The following is a 26,921-nucleotide window of genomic DNA, read 5'->3' on the forward strand; positions in this document are numbered from 1 at the left end:
TAATGTTAAATGAAAGGAGGATGGGGGCCCTTTCAGTTTTCCTTCAGAATTTTCTTGAGCACTCCATTAGAGAATGTGAAATTTACATTTCCAGCATTTTTCTTGGCTTTTGTTAGTTGTGAAGATACAAAATTCTTAAGATCAGAAGGAAGATAATTCCAGCTGATGGAATAATGTTAAAAACAATCACTTGGGAGAAAAAAAATTGTTCAACTCTAACCAAAATGAAATTTGCTTTCATGCTGACTAACGAGCAGTCTGCTTTGTTACCATTAACTGATGTTAGGGCTATGCTGTACTAGTAGACAGTAGCAACCCACTAGATTACTCCTTATGTAAGATAAATCTGGTTTTAGCGGTGCAAATAACATTTACTTACTTTAGGATGCCTGAGTGAAAGCTTGTACTCAGGAGGTGTTTGAAGTACCAAGCTATAATTTTTTTTTTCCTGAAAATTAATTAATGTTTTTAATCTTCCAGAAACATCTTCCTAGTATAAGTTAAACTGAGCTCTATTATGTGTTAATGAAATAACTGTGTATCAAAAAGAGACTATAGATACTCTGTTTTGGCACCTGCCTTTACTGCTAGCAATAGTTTATTTACATGCTGAAATTCTAATTATGTTCTGAAATTAACATTAATTTTATATTAATTTTCATATCATTTTACACATACTGTTTTAAAACATTACTTGTACCCATCAGATTCTTGGCAGTCAGAATCACTGGAGATGGTAATGCTATTCTGCCTGAGCATTTTTTGAGAGGGGAGAATGTGTCAGAGAATGTCTGAGAAGAAAAATCACTGAAATGTTCATGATAAATGGCATCTGTATTGATATGTCAGCTTAGACATAACAGACACCAAGGAGAGAAAGATACTGCCTCAAAGGTTGAATAGTCTGTTTGTGGCATTTCATGTACTTGGAAAACTGGTGCTGGAGAAAGGTCAGATTTTAACAATTAAGTGATAGCAGTGAATGGAGCAGCAAGTCTGCAATCCCTTACATGTAGAGAATGTAAGCCCTAACGTTCCTTATTGGAGTTAGATATCATGGATATAGGACATGCATATCATGCATTTTCCTCTCAAATGTAATATGCAGAATATATTACTGTTTGTATTAGTAAATCAATTAGATTCTGATATGATTTGTTGAAATACTTGCCGTTAAATGCAATCAAAGTGCAGTTGTGGAAATTATTTCTGAACTCACTTTTTTAGTGCTAAGTTCAATATAATTTAGGTTAGATACATCTGTCCTGCAGACAAATGAAAGAAATTAAAATATCAAGTATGTGTGACTTTACACTGGATGCTAAGGAACGTATATCTTCAATGAGAATTGTAGACCTTAGAGGATAAGTTTTTATTTAACTTTTAAAAATTCATATATCTAAAGCTACAGTTCTTCATCACACCTTCCATGTTTTTGAACACGTAAGGGAGTTATTATATAAAAAAAATATTTATCATAATATTTGTCAGTGGTTTATGGGCCATTTTTTGGTCCCCCCACTAATTGGGTGGGGGGACCCACGGATCCATGCCCGGAGAGGGGGAAAAGGGAAAGGGTAGGGAGATGGGTCTAAAAACAAAACAGCAGCATTGAGCTAAGAGAGAAAATTAATTTACTGAATGCTATATCGGAATAAAAGATAACACTGTATAATACAGTATAATTGGAACTGAGGCTAATAAATCAAATCAAAGAGAGAGAGGCCATCCAAAATGGAGGGCCTTACTCTAATGCTGAAGACTAGATGGCTAGGGAGCACACACAGCAGAGACAAGCAGTAGAAGAAGGAGACTGTCTCATGACTAGCAAACAGTTTTATCTTTCCCTCTAAATAGAAAATGGAAACGGAACAGTTAAAGTCTTCTGGGATATGTAGTTCTTATTTTCCGAGGACCAGGTACCTGGAAATATGGACAATCCACAGAACTGGAGCATTAACTCTTTAACTCCTAGTGCCCTATATGATGTTATGATGTGGAATACTGATAACAAAAAATCATAAAACCATGACAGTATGTTGGATGTACATATTTTACATCATGTATGAATACCTGATTCATGTTTGTAGATTCTTCTTATATGTCCCAGTGTACATAGATAAGACTACAGTTGATTCTAGAAACAGACATTTAATGGATTCAACACAAGAACAATTAAACTTATAAGACAAGAACACAGGAACAATTAAGAATATTTGGAATCTCTCTCTCTATATATATGATTTTCTAGGAATGTGGAAAGCTTTGTCTTTCTGGTTATTGTTGCAGAAGTTGAGTATCATTTTTTTTTCTCATTAAATATCATTGTCATTCACAATGAGAATCACTGACCATGAAAGGAGGGAAATGCTCTGCACTGTACTGAAAAGATAGTGTGTGGGACTCGTAATGACATTGTAAGGTGTAAAAACTACCAACAGTTACAGATTTCACAATGCCTCTATACAATTGCTGTTAAGCCAAAACATAAGTCAGTCATAAATTGTGATATCAAATAGGCTTGTAACAATTTTCAGAACTCGTGTCTTAATAGTCCAGGAGTTGTCCTGAATCAAGTCTAAATAGCATGGGTTTTATTCCATATTACCACATGAAAACTTTGCAGTAGTGACAAGTACAGATGTTTATAGAAAGATAGAGGTCATGATGACTCTGGGAAGAATATGGAAACATTAGCACATCACCTCTTTGAGAAAGAATTGTGTTTGGTGGTAGGCGTTACCTTATTAAAGTACTTAATTACCTGCTTAAAAAACTTTAGCTCAGAAACTTCTCCTTGATCTTAATGATTTTATGAAGTACGGACATCTGCAAATAAGGTTCTTGAAACTCCCCAATTAACATCAGTTTGAGATCCAGATGGCATTTTCCATGCTTCGTGGAAAGCATGTCTTTATATTCCTATTCACTAGAATTGTTTTATTCTCTGTTTTCTATTTGTACTTGTAAAAGCATAGTCACCACTGTGCAAGTGTGACTAGTTTGTCGCTTTTGTTGCATTCATTACATGACTTTCATCTGTGGAAAGGGCTAGTGTTAAATGGGTGTTGTGAATATTGATACTGCCCTGAATTATCCAACAGAGGTGTCAAAAGCAATGTACTTGGTATTCTGTATTATCAACAGATGTCGCGGTGATAGTGACCTTTTAAAGAAACTTGCAGAAACATGTCCTTGTCACGACAGTACAGGGCTCTTCTCTTATGTCATGTGGTGCTTTTTGCCTCCAGTGAAAAGCAAGAGTACGATGATGTAGGGAAAGAAAAAATGATAGGAAAAAGAAGGTGTGAAAGGAAAAAAAAATGTGTTCTCTTTTACAAGAGATGTAAAGAAAAAGCTATCACTTGTGATACTTGTGATCGAGCCTCTGTAAATAAGCAAGTTTGTTTTTTACAAATCTGGATTCCACACAGTAAGAATACAAGCTGCTAAAGAGACAAATGGCATTCTGGACTCAGAACCAAAACATTATTTAAAGTGTTCATTACTGTAGAGACAGTGAATCAGTACTCCAGATGATCAATATTCTGATTGCATTGTCATACTACATTTCAATATTTAAAAATTATATAACAAATGTAGCAATGTATAGCAAATAAAATGACTGAACAATTAAATATACATGCATTTCTTTTACCTGGAAAAGAGCTTTAGCATTAATTTGTAAGTAGCTCAATAAGTAGCTCATGAAAATATGAATGAATTCCTTTTGAAACAATGATCTTTGCAGTTCTTGACAGTGTGTGGTAGTGCATTCTTTTCCATTTCTTGAGAATGAAATAACTTTTTTTCACCTGAAATAAAAGCCATTGGACAGTAGCTGACCTATTTTCTTTCCACAGTCTTACCAATTCCTCAGCAAATTAGCATCAAAGACTTCAAAACCAAAAATGTGTGAAAGATATTTGGAAGTACAGGATAAAAGGAAGCTGGTAAATTAATTATCTCTCCTTGAACTTTCCCACATAATATTTTTTCTCTAATCAAACTCTGTAATTGAGTAAGTAATTGAGCTGCTAACTTAAAATTTTCTCTAGCTGAGTTTACACAGCTGACAAATACTACATCAGAAAATCACACATTTATTTCTATCTTCACAGTATTATTTTGGAACAGCAAAAGAGTAACAAGTGATTTAGAATATCGTGTAGATGCACTGCAGTTATTTTTCCTACAGCTCAGAATTGAATGTGCTGTTTCAAGATCATTCAGTGAGTGAACTTTATTTGCAGTACCACTGTCAGACAAACAACCAAACAAGCAAATTAATCATACTTTCCATAAGAGTTTTAGTACTGTTACAGCTTTCAGCTCCAGTGAGCTATTTTCATCCCTCCCAATTAATATCAGAAGGAATTATACAGAGGAAGATATCACCTAATATAGAATTAATTAATAAGCGTTTTGCGGAAGTAATAGTTCTTTGTCTTTTGGAAAAGTCTGAAATAATCCACAGCTTGGCATTCCTGTTCACCGAGGACATATATGTATTGTCTTTTGGAAGACATTTTTACAGTAGGTGTAATTCCCTTTTTTCCCTCCGTACTGCAGATGGAATGGAAAAGCAGAGTTTGGTTCTCTCTTTGTGCATATAAAGAAAATAAATGTACGGCAATCAGAGTAGCTTGACGGGGAAGGCACCAGAAGTGAGGGTCAGGAGTATGTAGAAAGTCTACAGAAAAGTATGTGAAATCAGGAACTGCATATTTACTCCATAATTATTTCAAGTGTTCTACATTTTTTCAGTAAAAAAATAGCTTTTCATTGCTTTGTTGAAATTCCAGACTCTAGCATCTCGTGATGTTTTCAAAGAATATATGTACTTAACTTTTTTTCTAACCTTGACTTTTTCACTATCTTAAGCAAACTATTTGTTGTATAACAGTGGCTTTACTTCTCCAGGTAAAGATATTTATGATATCATCACTCATTCTAAGACTACTTCTTGCACTGTTGGGGTCGTAGCTGTGAGTGTGTAGCTGAACAATAAGGCATTTACAAACATAGCAGTGCTTCCATGTTGTAAAGAAAATCAGTTGTTTTCTGTGCAAAGAAATGCAGAACAAAAGCATTTTTTGATGTGTACTTGTACCCATATGTCGGAGAGGCAAGAGTTTTAGAAGTGCTTCCTATTGGCATCATACTCCTCATTGGATTTTAGGAACAATACATACTGAAACAATTCTTCTCCCAGGAGTGATGTCATATGGCCAGGGCTTCTTTTAGTGTTAGTGTATCATCAGGGCCTTTGAATTCAACTCTAGTTAAATGTATGGTTCTCCTACGTGGATTAAGCAATCTAAGTTGTTACCACAATTATTCATTGTGGTAAAATGTGATACTTGTTGTAAAATGAGTTTTGGTAACAGTGGATGAGGACATATTCAAAACTTGAAGATCAGGGCAATTTGTCTAGAGTGCATAAGTTTCCTATGCTGCTTTGTGGCATGTGACATCGGAAGTAACAAAAAGAAATGTACATTGCAGAATAGAATGTTGTGAAGTAATATATCATTGACCCAGACATTAACTACTTGTTCATATTCATTGAAGCCAGACTTTTGGCTAACAAAAAACAGAAGAAATCCAACCTAGATTTTGAGAATTTCTTGACTGAATGTAACAATGAAGTATTCATTTGAAGTCTGACTTTTATCTCTTGGCGTTTAGTGGGCTTTTCTATAGATGATGCTTTCTTGATGGCATGGGAAAATTTCTAACTGTTCTGAAATTCTGTAATCCTCGAGGTATATTTCTATAGCTTTATGAATTCATCCCTTTTGCTTTCTCTGAGAATTGTAGCGTTCAGTATTGCCAATATATCACAGCTGGATAAATGGGAGTATTTTTGTGGCTTTTTGTATCTCATATGTGTTTATTTCTGGGTAAATATGGTAGTTTAAATATACCTCAGTTTACTCATCTGTGAAACATGGATGATTATACTTGCATTTCAGTGAGACTTTGAGATCTGAAAATTAAATCTCTACAACAAGAGGCTATTTCTTAGTAGGAAAGAAGGGCAATATGCTATGAGAGAGACAGCCACTTATTTTACAGTTGCCATTGTGCCTGAATGCTGCTGTTGAATGTTCCATAGGTTAAATGCAGTATGTCTCCAATCTGAAACAATTATTCTGGCTATAGAGCAGAACTGGGGAACTAAAAGTCATGTTTTGATATCTGTTTAAAAATAATGGTGGTTTTATTTTCAAATAAGACCCAAACAAAAAGACCAACAAAAGGATGTGTTTTAGAGTAGCTGTTCAACAAGCTGCAGTGATTTAGCTCTGGGACCTGCAAACAAGTATGTTCACAATTATATCATGCTTTTTAGTAGTGTTTGGTTGTCATGTTCTGCAAAAAGGATGTCTGTCTAGCACTTTAAAACCTATAAAATAAATACATAATACAATACATAATGCAGTCCTATTTTATTGGAAAAATAATTATTTATATGTCCATCATATTATTAATCGAAATAAAAGATGTCTGAAATAAAAGTCTGAAATACTGCTGTAGACAGAGTTCATGTGAAGACTTTAGCAGAGTTGAATTATTTTTCTTATACAAGTGCAATTTCAGATTCTATTTTTCCTAAAACGCATAGTGTTCTTCAAAAACATAACAGTTTTATACATAAATACATATTGTGTTGTTTGAAGATTCTATTTTCTATTTTCTATTTTTCTTATCATTCACTATAGTTGTCCTTTGGTACAGAGAGAAAATAGAAGCTAATATTGACCACTTGTGTCAGCTTTAGTACACCTGCTGTTATTTTAGATGTTTATATACCTGTATATTTCACCATTATTCACCCTCATAACTACCCTCAAAGAAGTAGCAGCAAGACTTCAGAACTTGCAGAGCAGATGTTTGTGTGCTGTACTGTTGTACTGTGAAGTTAATATTGTTTTCATCATGTTTTTTTCTGGATGATTGCAGTGCATTTTTTTTTCTATCTATGTCAGAAAGCCTATTCAGCAGATGGAGACAATTGCAGTTCAGTATTCATTTCTTCCTCTGTTTCGCAAGGGTGTAGAATAGCTTCTTCTCAATTCGTGGACACTGGTATGGATTATACAGTTATCTCCAGGGCTAATGATTCCCCCTGAGAATTCCATCAAAAGGTGTGACATTGCCCAGAGCAGTATATTTCATTAAAACATATCTTATAGCTCAGACCAAAGGAAGCAGGTCTGTGACAAATCTGAGGATGCTTTTACTGCAGAGGCTTAATGAAAATTTCAGTAGTATCGGCTATACTCTTGTTTTGCAGCATGCACCAATCAGAATAATTTTGTATGCATATTTTACTACTCCTATGTTATTGTATCATTTGTTTTAAATTACATGTTGTGTCTACATAAACATCAAAGAAAGTTAACCTGATGGGTCTTCGTGCTACAAGATTAAAATATTTTGTATTCAGTATTTTTAGTATTATACCATCAATTCTTTATACATCTCTGCATTTTTATATTATTCATTAGTGTTGCATAACTGAAGTAAACTAACAGGTTGTGGTGTGTGTGTGTGTGTATCCTCCTGTCCCTTGTTAGAAGCTCGCAGCTCATGTTTTTTGTGCATAATTTTGTTATTCCTCTGGGTAGGACAAGCACTGGTAGATTTCCCTGGTAATATTGTGCCCGGGCCCTCTTAGCATTAGGTTAAACTGATTGGCAATGACAACAGACTTGAGAGTGGGGAGTTTTCCTGCTCTTCTTGAAAGAATCTGCAGCTCACAAAACAGAAAACAAAAAATTATTAAAAAACAATAAAAATTAATCATAATAAATATTTATATTTTTCTTGTGGAAGTAAAACCAATATTTTTTTACTGTTGTGAAATGTCACAGAATAGCTAAATTCATCACCTGCTTTTTTTTTTTTAATTCAAAATAATAAGTTCAGCTCTAAGCTATTTTCAGTCAGCTGAATTCCTCTCCCTTCACTGCATATGTGCAGGCATTTTGATGTCCATCATATCTTTTTAAGTCTGCTTCCCAGTAAACTGAAGCAATAAGTGCTTAGAATGATAGGGGATTTCTTCAACACTGCTTTTCTTAGCATAAGGTAGTATGAACTGCCATTATAGCTGTCCCTTTTCTTATTATTTTACTTTTTTTTTTTCTCCCTACTTTTATAAAGCTGTTTGAGATGGGAGGAATTATTAGGGAGAAGGTATATTTTTTTTCTCTTATTTTCAGTTAAAATTGTTCAGTAATTTGGAGAAGTGTAGAATGAGTGTAGTCAGGATACTAAGTTGAAGGCATTTCCTGATTCAAAGTAAAACTCATGAGAGACAGGCAACGGAGAGAGACTGTGATTCAATCCTGTTCCAAAAGAGAGAACTGGTGATTTGAGAAAAAGGAATAGGGCTTATCATCTTCCTCCATCCTCCACGGATTCAGTTATTTGTAATCCACAGCCAAGCAGTGATATGGCCCAGCTTTGTAACCTTGTACCGTTGAAGAAATCAGCAAGTTGTGAAGGATTGTGAAGAAGACTGTAGAACTACACAAGTTAAAGAAGGCAAAACTGTAGCCAGGGATTGCTAGTAGTTCAGTGATCTGAGAAGAAAAGAGACGTATTGGAAGGTGTGATAAAGATTGTAAATCATCAAATATTCAGTCCAGAGAGTAGCTGAAGTTGATTCTTCTCATTCTGAATAATGCTTGATGCTTTGTGTTGTGTTTTTTTTTTTTTTTTTCAGGGATGGAGTGTACCATACCTAGTCTAGTAGGTTATTAAATCCTATGTTTCTTTTGGATGTTAGCCATCAAATAACTGCTTTATACTGTTAAGTTGTATGTGCTAACTTTGCAGAATCTCTTTCTACAAACAAAGGTAACCCTGGGTGAAGAGTTACAGTCTATTTGAACAAAGAACTGCAAAATTAAAATTAGTTTAGATAGGGATAAAGGAAGCCAAGGACCAGATATAAAATCATAGAAAAGCACGAGGAGGCATGAAATAAAAAATAATGATAAAATAGAATCATAGAATGGCTTGGGTTGAAAAGGACCACAATAATCATCTCGTTTCAACCCCCCTGCTATGTGCAGGGTCGCCAGCAGCTAGACCAGGCTGCCCAGAGCCACATGCAGCCTGGCCTTGAATTGTCTTTAGGGATGGGGCATCCATAGCCTCCTTGGGCAACCTGTTCTAGTGCTTCACCACCCTCTAAGTGAAAAACTTCCTCCTAATATCTAACTTAAATCTCTCCTGTCTTAATTTAAAACCATTCCCCACTGTCCTGTCACTATCCACCCTTGTAAACAGTCATTCCCCCTTCTGTTTATATGCTACCTTCGAGTACTGAAATGCCACAATGAGGTCTCTACGGAGCCATCTCTTCTCCAAGCTAAACAAGCTCAGTTCCCTCAACCTTTCCTAATAGGAGAGGTGCTCCAGCCCTCTGATCATCTTAATGGCCCTCCTCTGAAGCCACTCCATGAGTTCCACATCCTTCTTGAATTGGGGGCCCCAGGCTTGGATGCAGTACTACAGATGGAGCCTCACAAGAGCTGAATAGAGCGGTACAATCACCCTCCTCTCCCTGCCGGCCACTCCTCTTTTAAAGCAGGCCAGAACATAGTTGGCCATCCAGGCAGCAAGTGAACACTGCTGGCTCATGTTCAGCTTCTCGTTTAGACAGTGAATAAGAGCATAGGAAAATTACAGATCGTTGTACAGAAGTCCAGAACTGTGTGGATAGAAAGCTTAAAAGCAGATTGTTAGAGTAAGAGTTTAAGTGAGTTTGGCAGAGGGATAGAGGCTGGGTTACATGCAACATGAAGAGAGAGTCTGCTAGGTTTAGAAAGAGTTTGTGCCTAGGTGAAGGAGGATTGGCTGGAAACTGGGAGGGGAAGACGAGAGAGAGGAATCTGTAATCAATAGAGCATATTCTCCTCTGGTGTATAAAATTAAATTTAGTCTTCATAAGTTTCATCACTGCATTCCTCTCTGCAAAAGTCTGTGAATCTCTGGCAAAGTGAGTCATTGTCTTCTAGATAAGGCACCATGTAAGCAGTCAGTGTAATTACCAGAACTCAAGTTTGATTTTGAAATGATGTACATATTATTCTTGTTGTTTACTATTTGTCAACAGTAAGTTTGAAGTTAATACATGCAGTCACTTCAAAATAATCTATGTATATTGTATTCATAGCCATTTCTGCGCTGTATAATTCCATTAGATTAGTGCAAAACAGTTCTTGATTTTCAAATCAGCTTCAGATTTCAATTTAGCATGCTTTTGGGAATCTCTTCATAATACTTCATTTTCAACAGAACAGCATGCATCTTATATTCAGGTCCAAGATTTTATTGGTAGTCTAGTTAAAATATTGCAAAATTCATTACAGGTCCATCTAAAATCCCATCCACACAACACACCAAGAATCAGAATTATTCAATTAAAGCAAAAGGGGGAAAGCAGTCCTACAATTAAATCACTAATAAACAGACTCTTAGTCAGATTTCTTCTTCATTCTTCTTATCATGCCTGGTTTCTAATTGCCGCTTGTCTTCCTCAAGTAAGCACAGGGGAGCATGATAATGGGAGGGAGTTGCTAGCATACCACATCCTACCAGAAGTAGGATATCGTTTCCCTACTTTTTGGATTGGTTTGGGTTTATTTTTATGGTTCTCATCTTTCTGCTTCTTTCCTATTGATCTTCACTTCTATACTGTCCACTAGTTTTTGCTTAATTATAGTCATTTGATTGACTTTTGAAAAATACTTAAAGGCAAACTTCTTAAAGTGTATTGTCAGTAAGAATTAGATAAAGCAATTTAGTAAAAATGTATGAAGATTAAGGGTGGTGAACAGGTCTTTGTTAAGCCATAAGCACCTCAACATTTGGGTCTGCAGTTTAGCAATTAATTGCAGTGATAATATTGTATAAACAGGACAGCAAGCCTACAGTGTCTTTATTTTAAAGCTGCCAATATGCTAATGCAGCAAATCATGTCTATTTAACGATTTGTAGTATTAAAGTTAATATAAAAATATAAAGAGACTGATTAACTGAAAAGTTTCTTATATCTCTTCAAGTGATGCCTTTGGAAAATGTTATCTTTCTGCAGTTTGTGAAGAAATGCTAATGGAAAGTATTCAATTAGACTTATGGAAGAGAAATGTTTAAGTCTTAAGAAAACAAGGACACCTTGCTTGCTGCTCTGCTAAATCAGTCACACACTGCTGATACAGGCTAGTTAAAGATTGAGGAACCATCATAAATCATCCTGAAGCCAACTTGTTATTAAATATGTCAAGAAGTGGAGCTCACTGAGTTGATAAAGGTGACATTCCAGATATACTCTTCAGCTGGTATTTTCAGTTTCTTCAGTTCAGAAAAGTAAAGATGGGAATAAGACCCAACAGGAGATGAAAAATAAATACCTTCTGGCTTCTTCTGGTTGTGGGCAGATTCAGAATATTTAATGTTTATATTCTCATTAGGAATATACCATAATAAACAATGATAAGTAACATTTCCAGAAGCCACTACATCGCTTAGAATAGAAACTGCTTTTCATAAGAAATTCTGGATGCAGACTGGATGTTGGTGGATTGGAGGTGGTGCTGTCAGAGCAGCAGAGTGAGACAACACCCAGAGGGGCCAAAATGTAGGGTATCCCCGAGTAGGCCAGGCGTGCTCCAAGGTAACCCCCGGCCCAGGGACCAAACACCTCCCTTGGCACAGGGAGAGGCCAAGACTGGGCTGTGGTCTTGCGAGTGAGACTGGCTGGGTGGGGACCATGGATAGATAGGGCAGGGCTGAGGCACGATGGGTTCCAGGCCTGTTGCCCATTGGCGAGTCCAAGGTGTGTTAGTCTCTACTGGTTAACTGTTGATTTGTAAGATCACAGTAGAACAGATCTAAGGTAAGAATGCTTTAGGAAGCAAGTTGAAGCTATTTCAGAAAGGGAAAAAAAAACCAAAGAACCTGCTTTCAGCAGTAGTTTAAAAGTTGGAATCGAATGTCAGTAAATAATATTACAGCGCTGTATTGTAATTGCTTGACATACCACTCTTTTTTTTTCATTTCAATGATGTTCATTACTTCTCTCAACATTTTGAGTAATCATGTTTCAGTTTGAGATATGTTTGTATTCCTTCTTAAGAGACTCCTGCAATGTTCCAACTTTCTAGCTCTGACTGGGTGTAGCGGAAGTGCTGTCATGGCCTGACACAGCGATTGAGCACCTGGTGTGAAGGCAAGCCAACCCAGGGGAGCTCAGCTGCATGCAGTATGCCTGAGTGACTGGAATGGGTGGAGGTGGGATTCACCCCTTCCCAGACCTCATTTAAGGCTTGGCAGTGGAGGTAAAAGTTTCTTGCTTTGTGTATCAGAGGTGTTCCAGGGGTAAGCAGCTTCTTTTTGTCATTTCTGCGCCCATGGCGGCTGCATTTGAGCATTTCCTCACTTTCTGCAAACTAGGAGTTTGCTACTAAGTTATCATTGCTGTACTTTCTGTTACAGTGGCAGGGAAGGGGAAAAACACCCCTGCATCTTCTGTTTATGTGAGCTATTTATTTGCATTACTGAAGTGCATTAGCGTCTCATTCTCTAGTGTGCATGTGCTCCTGTAGTAACCATTGACAGGCATGATAGTGTCTCATGGAAACAAAATGGCCTTGTGCCATGCCTTCTCTAAGGTCATACAAGTAATGTCTGAACTAATGAACAAAACATGGTACACTGAGTCTGTGTTGCTTTGCAGCTTCCACCTGTCAAACTAATTTGACAGAAGTCGCAAATAAATGCAGTCCACAGTCAACCAGCTAGGATTTTGCTCCCTTGTTGTCTTTTATAAATTGGGAAAGGCATAGCTGTAGAAATGCAGCCTTTCAAACCATACATTGCTCCAAAAGTAATGCCATTTATTTATTTTTTATTAATTAGGTGGCCTTTTAAGGCAAGTGTTAACTTTTTCTAGTATGAATACTTAAGAATACTTTTATCAAAAAGGAGCCTGCTACAAGAGAAATAATATTCTGATTATCAGAAAAAAAATAGAATAACAGTGAACCATAATTTGGATGCTAAAGTACCTTCTATTGTTGGCTTTAATAAATCTCTTCAGAGACTGTTTTGTTTTTTTATGAAGTTTGAATTACTGGCAATTTGAGTGCATTACTCAATATACACAGAATGCAGTAGGACCCTGAAGATGATAAGGGATGTAACCAGAGTTTTGTCTATCTCTACTCAAAGAGAAAGGTGTAAAACTGTCCTGCTGTCCTTTAAATGCAAAACTAAGTATACACACCTTTCCGTTTTTTTTTTCTCTCTCTCTGTCTTATTTTTTTTTTATTCTTTCTCTCTCTCCCCCTTTCTCTCTCTTTTTCTCTCTCTTTTTTCTTCCTGAAATAAAATAGGTCCACAGTTGTGACACTGGTTTGTTTTGGTTATTCAATTGGGTCCTCTTGTGGCTTTGTTGAAAATAAGGTTAATTGACTGAAGATAGGCTAAAGTTTATATCTGCTGATTTTTCTTACTTTACTAGATGCTTCCTTTAGCTTCAGTCTGCCCAGCCTCTTAGAGAACAAGATATAAAATTTGTCACCCTAATTCTATAGTTTTGATACAGACAAGATGGAAAATGTCATCAAGTCTCATATGCTTATTCCTTTTACAAATAGCAAGTTTGTTCATTTTAAATTCAAGACAAAGACTTGCCAAAAAAACAATACAAGAAAGGAGTGAGAGTGAGCATCTCTATATTTTATAATTTGTTTGAACCTCCAGAAGTTTTACTTTTTCTCTATTCATAGTTTATGAACTGTTCCTTTACAAAAAGGAATCTGGAAATTGACACCTTGTGCAACAATAACTGTTAATAGTATTTGGCATTCTGTTTGTGCTTGACTCAGACTTTGCATAGAAATTTAGTAATGCCACTTTGCAGATACTGGGAGACAGTAAGGACTATCTTATAAGAATAAGAACAAGTACGTAACATTAGAAAGTTCCCCTTCTGATTTAACAGCTCTTTATGTCTGCACAATAGCTGAGACTGATCATTTCAGCATTATCCCTTTTCCTTATTGAGTATCTCAATAAATACATTTTGTCCTCAAAACAATTTTGAATTAAAAAAAAAAAAAAAACCAAGCAAAAAAACCCAAACAAATGCAAAGACTCTTAGCCTAGCAAAAAAAAATCATTTCTCCTCTTTTAGAGAACACATTCATTTTATATCTAATTGGCAATTCATTAGAGTCAAGTTAGAAGCACTGAGCTGGATGGATGACTGTTTTTTATTATCTGTTAATGTACCAAGGTACTTAGTGATTTTCCAGGTTTTTTTTGGTAAATTATAAGTTTTGCTCTACTCAAAGGGAGTGGTGTATTGTACTTTACATATATTTTGTAGCGTAGAGTATGCACTAGGAAGAATGCAAATGGCAGAATTATCAGTCAGAGTTCATTATTTCATTGTACGTAGTTCAAATGCATGGGAAATGGTTACACTTTGTGGATGGGGGGTAGAGAAATCCTGGACAGACATCTGTTTCTGACACATGACGCAGTAGAAAGTGATGCTGTCCTTGGGCCATAGGAGATATATAGGTGATTGGACTGAGTTATAGTCATTCGAGCATACTTAATCCTCAGTGTGACTGCTTCAGACTTAGTGCTCGAGGCTGTTTTTCTAGCAATGAGTGCTTCAAGGTAGCTGCATAAAGGACTAAAACCAAACCAAAATAAAATAAAAAGTATCCCATTTACTAGTTACTGATTCAGGGAACATTTCTACAATGAACGTAGGACCTCAGAAATCTACAAAAAAAAAAACAAACCCAAAACAACAACAACAACAAAACCACTGTACTGACTTGGAAGTGACCCCGAGTAAAATGATTGTCTTGTCAATAATAATGCACGAGGAATTATAGCAAGAGTTGAGTGGGTTAAAAACTAGACAAAATGCTAACAAGTATTATAATTTTTATGTCTTTTGTGCAGTAACCTTTTGTGAAACTTAATAAGTCATTTTATGTGATTTTATGTGTATATATTCTGCAGCTGCACTCCAATTCCGACAAAGGTGATGGATCAGTCAAATACATTCTTACTGGAGAAGGAGCGGGGACTATATTTATTATTGATGACACAACAGGAGACATCCATTCAACCAAAAGCCTCGATCGAGAACAGAAGACACATTATGTGCTTCATGCCCAAGCTATTGATAGAAGGACAAACAAGCCACTTGAGCCTGAATCTGAGTTTATTATCAAAGTACAGGATATCAATGACAATGCACCAAAATTTACAGATGGACCATACATTGTTACTGTGCCAGAGATGTCTGAAATGGGTAAGGAAAACAAGTTACTCTATTCAGCAGTCTTTTAACAAAGTAAAAAAGCCACATGCTGTTTGACAATGTTATGATGCTGTATTGTATCATTGGCTGTATGTGAAAAATATTACAGTTGAGAAGAATACACCAAGTCTTGTACATTACTAATGATTTTCATTCTGAGAAAACAGTACGCATACATGCTGACTGTAAGGGAGAGTCACCCTTATTCTTGACTGGTTTATGATACATGTCCCATTGCACTTCTGGGCAAGCTCCAGTTTGCATTCTAGAAACAAGATATATTTGTATATCCTTATTCAGCCACACTGTTTATTTCATTCCTTTATGTTTACAAAAGCACTATATCCAATCTACTGAATTAAACAAATTTGAAGGAACAGTACTTCACTAGATTATTTTAGACCCTACCTTCTTATCTTTGTTTACCTTTTTTAATTTTTATAAAGTGAAATGAAATACACCTAAGTGTTGATAATTGTTTTTTTTTTTGTGTTAGAAATGTAGTTCAGATATTCTTATTCTTTGACACGCCTTATTATACAATCAATTTTCTTTATAACTTCTCTGCTGTTGAAATTAATTTACAACTTAAAGATCTCAATATCAAACACACATAATTAGTTCAGGATTGACAGGCAAATACAGCTTTTGTGAGAAGTACTTTTAAAGAATGGTCATGACATTCAACCTATCTAACTAAGTCTACTGTATTTATTAATGAATGCACAGTGCAGATCACTATTTCATGAACATGCACTTTACTCTGCCCATTAAATTACTTACGTACTCCATCTAGGAAACTAGCTTAGAGTCCAGGATGTATCAGATGTCTAACCTTTATGCTCTTCTCTGCTTGCTGTTTGTCAGATAAGCAGATGATAGGTCATAAACTTCTGCACAGTACAATTGTAAAGTCAAAAGGGAAAAATACCCAAATACATGTAGTTGCTCAACTCTTACAACAATATTCATCACCATATACAAACATTACTGTTGTCACTGAATCTTAATGCTTTGCAACCATTTGATCACTTTGAATGGTGATGATGGTTTGTATGAGTAGCTCAGAAAATAACAAAAATAGTTTGTTTCAGACTTGAAAATCAGATGCTTTGTCTTGCTGATGTTATTTTGGATGGGAGAGTACCTTGTGGAACTTTCCAAGTGCATGTAAGTGAGAATGATTTTAAACTAGAGATCTGCATTTGATTCATATTCTGTGGTAAGTCATGGTGTTATTGTGCTGAGTTCAGACATATCTTACTATGTAATGAGGGAGTTTTAATCTGTCTTTGTAAGGAGACCAATTTCATAGTATGCAAACAAATACATGGAGAGATTAAATGGGTCGAAATCGTAACCTATATTGCAGATAAGTGAAATAATATATTCCACATCTACATTTCTTTTCTTGCATATACAAGCGAACTGTGGCATTTGATTGATTTGCAAAAATGTAGTAATCTAATAATCCAATTCTGGAAAGACCAAAATGTACTAAATATTATTTCTGAGCCATTGAGTTCAGTTTTGTGACAGTTTAGAGAGAGACTGATTTTTTAAGTCACATTCTTTGTTGACCTGAGTGACGTTAATTTTGGATAGAAAAGAACACTATCTACTGTACTCTAATTTTCATGAAAAATCAGACCATATTAAATGGACTTTGAAGCTCACCAAATATCATGTATCAAAAGTATATAAAATTTTCCCCTCTCACTTTCTTCTTGCTTTCATTACTGTCTCTTTGTTCTTTCTGTCACTTCTACTTCCCTGAAATGTGGGAATAATACCTTGATTTTTCTTCTTAAAATGTCCTCTATATATGATGTTCTGAAAAATACATACGTCTCTGCATGATAATTGTCTTAATCTGACATTTCATTCTGCATAGTTTCTTGTAGCATTTTTATCCTTTTCCTGTCCTCTTCCCAAGTCCTCCCACACTGTATGCTATTTCAGATGTCTCCTCTCAGCCATGGATAATTCTGAGCCTTTCTTCCTGCAGTCCTTCTTACAACAAGAATGTATAAAAGGAGAAACAGCTTTCTTCAGTCTCCTTTTATTTCCTTCTCTCTTCTTCTTTCATTATTATTTCTATATTGGCTTTTAACTTCCCTTTTGTGAATTTTCCTCTTTGAACAGTGAGTTTCCTTTCTGTCTTCTCTTTCCTCAAGTTTCCTTTGTCTTTAAAGAAGATAATTCAAATTAATTATTTTCTTCCTTGTTAGTGGAAGACTGTTATTTACTGGATGGGAGGACAGAAGGGAAAGTAAGTCAATGATATTCTCCAAGTCAAGAGCAGCCAATGTTGTTATTTTATATATGTATTTTTTGTTATCTCAAAAATATATCATTAGTATATAGATGTTAGTCATAATTTTTTAGTCATCTAAACCTAAGTACAGATTTTCCAGAGAGCAATTTTAATTAGCCTATGATGACATTTTGGGTTATAAATCAGAGTGGATTACGATAAACCAAGGAAGTTTTGAAGATAGAGCATTAATATTATGTTTTATAAATAAAATAATTTACTGCTTGTATCTCAGGTCAGCAACCTGTTCCACAGAACTTTCCTGTGGTATGAGTAAAGTAGAGTTTTCATATCCTTCCATATAGGCAATCTGCTGTAGGCATGCATTATATTTTCTATTTTTTATCATTCTTTTCCATTTACTGAATTTTTGTGTTTATTGCATATTGTAAACAAGTTTTTGCCTGCAGTCTCTGGAAGAATAATTCTATTAGGGCTTCCATAGGATGTGTTCTTTTTGTCAAATAATAGAGATTCATCCTTAGGCCATTTTCATTTGGCCTATAATTAGCTTGAGTTTTAAAATTTAGTTGTGGATTCTATATGTGACTTAAGATCTTGTTATTTTATGAATTCCTAGGGAATCGTCAGTCCTTCCGTTTTTATTTACTTGAACTTGTTACAGAGATGTTAAAACTGAAAACTCTTTACAATATTCATGCAAAGTGATGGATGATATTTTTCATCTCTACTATGCTGCTTAGTTTCTGCAGCAGGTTCCCGTCTGTCCTCAAGAAGTTAGCTGATATTTTTCCCACATGCTGTAACTTTGTCTTTTGTTAAAAACAGATCAAGAAAGTAAGTGTAGAACCTTTAAGGTTCTTGATTTTTAAGTCACTGTCAAGAGAGTACAGTGAAGTTTTATTGAACTATTTGCCAAATATTAGATCACAGTATTCACAGTTGCAGAGAATGAATATGTTGTTTATGCTTTATCTCCTGCACTGAAAGAGCTGGAAAAAAAACCAACTCACCTGTTCCTTGCCTTCACTGAACCTCTTTTCTAAAGGTTGGTTGAAAAGCCAATGTTTCTGTCTGAAATGACTTCATCTGCCATGAGAGCTACAACTGCGCTCTGTTTTACAGTTTATGTGAGTGCTGATTATCTAAATGTAAAAGGAAATAGAATCATTTTCAGTCAGTAAAAGCCTTCCGTATCTGCTCATTTCTATATATGGCTTCAAAATAATGAAATATTGCATATCAACTTTTCTAGTGTTGAGTTCTTGCATAAGAAGAGTATTCCCAATACATCCTACTTAGGCAATTAATAGACATACCAGGCAGTTCTGTACTTCTTCACCCGGTTATTGTAATGTGAGACAGTCATAATTCCAGATAATTTGAAAGGCATTGTTCATGTGTTCATAAATACAATTTGCGTAAGAAATGTTTATCTTTTTGTGGGTTTGATTTTTATTTTTTTTATTTTTGTCTTCTAATAAAGATAGCTGACTCAAAAATATGGGGAGTTTTTTACAGTATGATCTTGGATCAATGCTGTAGTCACTGGATTCCAACAGTTCATTTTCTGGTGAAATCATTTTTCTAATGTAGAGTGAAACTAAAACATGTGTTGGCTTGTTTCTGATTTAATACTAGCTTAGGAATAAGTCTAGTTAGGCAGGAAATCCCTGTGTTCATTAAACTTCACCTTATTTTAACTTTGACTTTTTTTTTCCCAATATTGATCCATTTGAGTTTCTAACAGTACAGCAAACTATGGGAAGTCATGCATACAGATTTGCATTCTCAACAGACATGTTTTATTGAACTACTTCATTAAACATTAAAAATTTGTCATGTTGAAGTACTCCTTTCAACTTTTCCTTGATATTTAAACATTTTTATTGTAAAAATATTAACAAAAATAAAAACAAAAAATATTTCAATACAAAACTACAATTTGATTTCCCAAATGGAATGATTGTTATTTTTGATAACAGGAAAAAAGGCAGAGTTACCAGAGTGGTGCTCAGAGCATGCAGATGTATTTTAAGCATAAAACATTAGCTAAGAAAATGTAATTCCCAATATGTAATCTCTAAACTGTAGGGGGAAATCATGTGGAATGGTAGTTGTATTCTGAATAAGCAGAGCTTCCACTTTGGGGAAAAGAAGTCTTTTATTGCCTAAGTGGAGTGTCAGAATGCTTTCGTGGCAGAATTTTTGAGTTTTCCTTGACAGGCACTTTCACAGTATGTTAGTGAAGAAAGTATGGAAGGCATGCCTCTGGGTCCAATGTTCGTATCTATTCTGAAGTCTCCAGGGAAATTAGATGCTTATTTTTTGTATTACATTATTTTATTCAGAATGTTTAACATTAAAAATGGCATCTCAGTTGTACTGTATTCTTTTCCATCTAAATTGTTCACTACACCTAGTTACTACATACAGCTCAGCAACAAAAACTGATGATGTATCTGAATGGTACAAATACATTTGAGATAATGATTTGTCATTTTAATGAGCTGAATAATATTAACTTTGAAGGAGTAACTGAAGGAAAAGATAGACTTTTAAGCTTTTTTTTTTTCCTGCGAGGCATTCTAACCTACAGTTTTCCAAACTCTTTCCTCTATGCTCAACAAATTAATGAGTTAGACCACAGGCCGATTATAGGCATATTCTGTAAGATACTCAGCATACTTGCTTAATATAATGGAGTTCTTGCCTAGTACAGCAAAAAGGTTAGCACCTGATGGGCTACTTTGCACTGAGACAGTGCTTGAGAGTTGGGGTGGTGGTGCTAAGTTAAAACCTTAAGTAACTCTAAGTGTTCTCTCAGATGTAAAGAGAACGCTTTCCCACTATTCAGACCGAAATTGCTATTATCTGGTGTTTGCTAGGAGAGAGATATGTATTAGAAAATCACTTAACCAGAATTTAAGGTATAATAGCATTCCATTCATGCTAAAATGACCTGCCAGCTGCTCATGTGAAATATCTCCTTTCTTTAGCCCTCTTTCTTTGTCCCCACCAACTAGCAACACAAGCACTCAAATCTGATCCCCTATTTTTTTAAAATAAGGGAAGCGGAGAAGAAAGTGTGTGAGGAATGATAGTACCATTAAATGTTAAATCTATTTCATGTATTTTTATTATCTGAAATAGCTAGGTTCATACATTCCAAAGCCTACCTTGAATTTCAAGAGCTCTATGAAAAAGAGCAAATGGGTAGACAACTTGTAAGAAGAGTAGGCAGCTGCAGAAACTGTTGTTCTTAAAAAGCAGGGAAATCTCTATATAAGAAGGTACAAAAGTTGCCCAACGCTCTGGTAACGAAGCCTGGTAGGTGGCTACCAATTGAATAGATTTCTTTTGTTGTATGCAGTTGGAAAGAATAAAATCAGTGTGTCTCAGCAACTTGTTAATGCTTAAAAATTCCACAAGTAAAATTTCAATTTAAAAATGATAAAGCCATAAATAAGGCTGTAAATAATAAATGAATTACGGATTAATCTTCACCACTAAATACAATAGCTGAGCTATAGTATTACATTCTCATATTGTTTAGATGAGCTGTAATAAAGGGTGTAAAACCCTCATTTTTTTGTATTTCAGGTGGCCTGTTTTTGTTTGCATGAATTCTTGTGCTAAAATGAGATAACAATCAATATGGCTGAATAGATTCCTAGAATATTCTAAGAAAATTTCACGAACTTTACTTTGTATTTAATTTTCTCAGTGATTTAGTCAATTTTACCATTAACTCCTGAATAACTATAAATAGCTTACTAGCTTCAGCTTAATTTTATTACAGTTTTCAAGTTTTCAAATTCATCAAGGTATCCTTTTATCTACTGTATGAATATATACAGCTGTGAGACTATGCATTTGGGCTGTTTCAGAGACCACAAGGTACTGTATTTAAGCACGCAGACGCATTTGCTGTACCTTTTACTAAAGCTCTGGTAGGGATGCAAGAGGAGTCTTTCTGTGTCCAAGTTAATATATTAGAATGAAGGAATACTTTTTGAAACAGCAATATGTATGTATCTGCGAAGATTTGAATGCAGTACTCTAAGTGAGAGCAATGATTTCAAGTATTTCTGTTCCCAATGTACACTGAGTATTAACATAAAAATTTTATGTTACATTAACAAATAGCTCTGTGCATTGGAAACTGATCTACAAAGTTGGACAGTTGAAACTGTGTAATTTGGATACCATGTTCCTACCATATGTTCTTGGGAAACCTTTCAGATTAGCTCTGGTCTAGTTGAGACCGAATACCTCTCTGCAGTCAGGGTAAATCAGCCATGCTGTTACTGCATATCTTCTGGTTTAGTTTAATCGGAAGGAATCTAATTGGCATGCTCTGAAACTCTTCCATGAGGCAAATCGAAGTACAATGAGGGAGATCAAGGGATTCAAGTCAAAAGCATCTTTCGCTTCAGAACTGAAGTGTGAAATTGAACACCCCAAAGTGCGAATGATCCCTCATGGCTAATTTAGCTGGGAAGCCATTTTCAGAATTATGGAAGAGCAGCCTGTGCTCTCCTTTATTTTAATAAACCTTTCCTCTATTTTTTTCCTCTATTTTAATACTGAACCAAAAGAGTCTGTGGAAAGCTGTGTCTATAGAAGAATAGGCATATAGGAAGAAGACAGAACCTTGATTAACTTTGTTTTACTGTTTTTTTTTTATGTGAAGTGCTGGGCAAAGTTAGAAAAACAGATTCATCATTAAATGTCCTGAAAAGTACAGTACATTTATAATCGCTTATCTTCATTACATCTGATATGTTATCTTAGTTTAATCACAATTGCTAGCACATCATTTTTTCTAGTGGTATCTGTTAGCTGCATACAAATGTTTAGTTTTTAAACTCCGTATCTATTTTTTTTTAATATTGTATTCATCAGTGGAATTACATCAGCTCTTATGTAATTATTTGATTCACAGATCTTTGATACCTTCTAATATTATTATTATTTTTTTAATCCTTTGGTGTCTTTTATTGATTTGGGGCCATTTATGAAAATGATTTTAAATATGCGTTTCAGCAGTAATTTGTACCACAAATGATGGTAATCCTGCAGTCTGTGAATATGGGTTCATAACTCTTAAGTAATATTCAGATTTAGGATTTGTGTGTGTGAACAAGCACAAATACATATGCTACAAAGTTATGTATGTATGTTTGTATATGTGTAATTACTTTTATATATACAGGGAGAATGCAATTTTTTTTTTCAAGTGAGTATAAAAATATACTGCAATCGTCATCACCAGAGAATGAATCACAGAATCATAGAATGGCTTGGGTTGGAAGGGACCTTAAAAAACATCTGGTTACACACCCCTACCATGGGCAGAGTTGCCAACTGCTAGGTCAGGCACTAGATCAATCTGATGGGGCCAAGGACTCTCTACAACCTGGTCTTGAGCATCTCCAGGGATGAGGCATCCCCAGCACATCTGGGCAACACGTTCCAGTGCCTTACCACCCTAAACATAGCCAGAGCTCAAACCTGCATCCTTCGGTAGATGAAACTGACACCGGGTGAGCACTCCAGTTACTAGGCTAACCCAGCTCCCATATACTAATGTTGAGGACTGCTCCAAAAGTAATGCTTCATATTTTATATTTTCCTGAAAGGATGGTGTCTGACATGGAAATGTGTACAAAGCAAAGGTATGGAATTGAATATCTCCATGCAGAAAAAAAATTGCCTCTACTGACATTCATTGAAAATTGCTGAAAGTTTATGGCGACCAAGTAGTGGATGTGAGCACAGTGAGGTGGCATGTAATGGGTTTCAGCAGTGGCAAAAGTGGTACTGAGTCACCTCTGCTGGTGCAGATTTTTATGAATGTGCCATGCAGGCTCTTCACTGGCTAAAATGCATAGCTAGTAGGGGTGATGGTGTTGGAAAATAGTGTTTTGTAGCTGATAATTTGCTTTGTCAAGAAGTGTTACTGTGCTCTCTGCATCTATTGTAGTTTCCATGGAAATAAATAGGGGGCATTACTTTCAGTACAACCTGTGTACTAATACTAATACTAATAATTATAATAATACAGAGGCAATGCCACTGATCTCTCAGTTTCAGAATATGAGTAATGCAAGCGTTTTGGAAATGTACCTATAAATGTTTCCTATTTGCCATAAAATTACACGCATTATCAACTAACTTCTCTTTTTCTATATACACAGGTACATCTGTTCTACAGGTGACAGCAACAGATGCAGATGACCCTACATATGGAAACAGCGCCAGAGTAGTATATAGTATTCTTCAGGGACAGCCATATTTCTCTGTTGACCCTAAAACAGGTGAGTGTTTTACATATCTATCAATGTGATTTGGTTAATATGTTGCAGTTAATAAAGTTTGGTAGATGAAATCCAGTGTAGAAAATATGTGGGTGGGTAGGAATTTTTTTTCTTTAGTTCCTGCTATATCCTACTTTTGGTTTTAACACTGAAATTTTAGAGTTGCTATGTTTCACTGAGTACTAAAATGAGCCAACTGGGTATCAAATTAATTCTGCATTATGCTATGATACGAGCCATTCAGCAAAAGTGGAATAGCACTTTTACATCTCTTCAAGCCTCTGTTTAGGAATTGACTCAAGTGTGCTGAATATATTATGATTTTAAATGCTTTGTTTTGCCTGAAGGATTGGCTTAGGAGGATTATTATGTGCCTCAATACGTATCCCATTATAAATTAATATCATTTTTGTATTTATAAAACTACTGTTTTGTCATTGCACTGAAATTGTATTCTCTGATTCAAGAAGTAGGATGAGTGAAATTATTTATGCTTACACTACATCACTAGAAGAAATCTCCTTCGGAGCTGCAGGTTAATACCCTTAGATTATCTGAAGGCCATTTTCTTTATAAATATGATGGCACTTTCTTTAGAATATATTTATAGTCCTTAATATTAAACAAGTAAAATGTTAGAGGTCTTTTTGCATCTGAACTTTCAAACTACTTTTCTTTTTTCTTATTAAAGAATGAAATCCTTTCTACTTATCTATCATGATCCATACACTTAATGTATGGAAGACAATTGTGCTGAAGTGAAGAAAGTGTAGTAGAAATTGTTTCTATTGTAACCTTTTTACGCTTAGATTTCTTAAGTATGTAAGTCTCCATGGACTTTGGAGGCATGCACTTGCTTCAGTACAAGAGAAATTTGTCTGTAGCACCTAAGATGGCTTTTGGGTTACGCTTCCTTTGAGTAGGAGGCTGGACTAGATGACTCCAAGATGTCTCTTGACATAATTTATTCTGTAAATTGCTGAACTCATTTTAGAAAGACCTAAGAGTGCAAGGCCTGACAGGGGTAGCACTGAAGGATTGTATAAAGTGCTTGGGGGTAAACTTGATACAATCCTGTTTGTACTGTGTTCCAGAAATGACTGCTGGTGCACACCTTAGCCTACAGACTATGAACTGACACAGGTAAAACCATTCTGGAGTACATATAGCAAATCAGTGGTACAACACTGAAGCTCTCTCTGCCCTTCTTTTACTTAGATATACAATTCTGGCCTACATTTTTACTTCTCTTTTGTCACTCTGAATCAGTGCCCTGTTTTTTTTGTTTTTTTTTGGTTTTTTTTTTTTTTGACAATGGTGTGGAACGTAGTCTGGAGCTGTTATTTATTCAATGAAGAATCATAATGGGTGTTCTCAATACCAGATCTGTACCATAAAAGAAAATAATATTGTTATGTCACTATTTGTTTCTGTTATAAAGAAAGCAGATGGAAGTATGTTTTCATTCTGAAAGCCTTAGGCCTTGAGAAAGATTTTAATAATATCTATGAACTTAAATAGTTTTTAGTATGTGTACAGAATATGAAAATGTTTTTGATTCCTTATTCTATTAGAATGTTTACATGGGGAATCTGTTTGTTTTGTTTGTTTTGCCCTCCTCTCTGGAAAGGAATAATTGTGAATTTCTATTGGTAGAAACTTGCTATAGCTGTACAGTTACAACTGTGAATATCAGAACTACTGTCCTTGCATAACAAGAAATTTAAAGATTTGAAAAATGCTTTGAATTTGAATGATTTTTCTAGGAGATGTTTTGTTTGAGTTCATTAATTATGTTTAGTAATTAGCTGTGTTGTATAATAGTAATTAGCTATGTAATTAGTAATTCTCTGGGATAGCCTATAGTTATCATTTACTTTCCTTCTCAATTGCTGCAAAATATTCTGCTGCATTTTTATAAGTAAGTACATGTTAGTAAAGCTGATGAAAGAGAAGTGAAGCTCTAGATCCTAAATGTTTTTGCAAAGATTATATATGTAGGGGCATGTGACTTTTTTTTTTTAAATCAAAATATTCAAGGGACCCCAGAGAACATAAGTCAGTTATCATTTATGCAACCATTAATTTCACTAAAACAAGCAAATAAAAAAAAACCCTTAGTTATCAGCAATGGGGTTGAAAAATATTAATATACTTTTTATATTTAATATAGTACTCTCTTCTTTAGAAGTATTCTTCCATCACTCCACAGAACCCTGAAAATCTTATGAAATGCCCAAATATGCAAGAAGACTTCTAGGAGTCTGAGTTCTGAACGTACCTCATCTTTCTCAAACCATAAGGTCTTTTGATCCATTAACTCATAGGATCTGTCCGTCCTTGTTCATTGTTCATGTCAAGTGCAGCTCATCAAACAGCAGGCGTTAACATCTGACTGGGAGCCCTAGCCCATAAGCCCTTCTTTTTTACCCTGGGAAATCTCAAATGAGACTGTGCATTTTCCAGCACCTGCAGCAGCCTGCTTTCAATTGCCGCATACTTCAGGAATGAAAGAGAAATCCATAGTGCAGTGCTACTACCTATATAGTAAGCTCATATCTAAACACTGCTCTTGCCTGACACACCGCATCAGTATCCCAGAGCAGAAAATAAAGAGTGAATATCTTTGGTGGGGTATTTATTCTCTCAGTGGTTCTTGTAACTATGATGAAATAAGAGTTAAAAACTGTTCATTGCAGTTTTGAATTGAAATGTGATGGGAGGAGAAAACGTACTCTTGAACTGAACAACTGTGAAAAAAGTATTTGTATTCATTTGTGTTTATAATGATCTGTTGTTTTAGCAGTAGTATTATGAAGTTCTTACTCACAAATTAGGATTTCTGAGTCTTTTTAACATGAAGATACTAAATAGTAAATAAGTATGTATGCCTATTTGTGAAAGAATGACATTGCAAATTAGTGCAGACTTAATAATTAAGTGTGAG

General features: G+C 35.2%; 1 protein-coding gene across 5 annotated transcripts in view; it reads left to right on the forward strand.

The window, feature by feature from the left end:
• Positions 1-26,921, forward strand: part of CDH18 (cadherin 18) — a 204,045-nt gene that overhangs the window by 62,605 nt on the left and 114,519 nt on the right. For all 5 annotated transcript variants that reach the window (XR_004159171.1, XM_010708478.3, XM_010708479.3 and 2 more), the window contains exons 4-5: positions 15,070-15,364; positions 23,855-23,974. Coding sequence is in view for 4 of the 5 variants with exons in the window: in XM_010708478.3 (XP_010706780.1) it covers positions 15,070-15,364; positions 23,855-23,974 (415 nt within the window). In the remaining variant the exon portion in view is untranslated. The remainder of the gene's footprint in view (positions 1-15,069; positions 15,365-23,854; positions 23,975-26,921) is intronic.

Source organism: Meleagris gallopavo, chromosome 3 (genome assembly GCF_000146605.3).
Source record: "Meleagris gallopavo isolate NT-WF06-2002-E0010 breed Aviagen turkey brand Nicholas breeding stock chromosome 3, Turkey_5.1, whole genome shotgun sequence".
Lineage (NCBI taxonomy): Eukaryota > Metazoa > Chordata > Aves > Galliformes > Phasianidae > Meleagris > Meleagris gallopavo.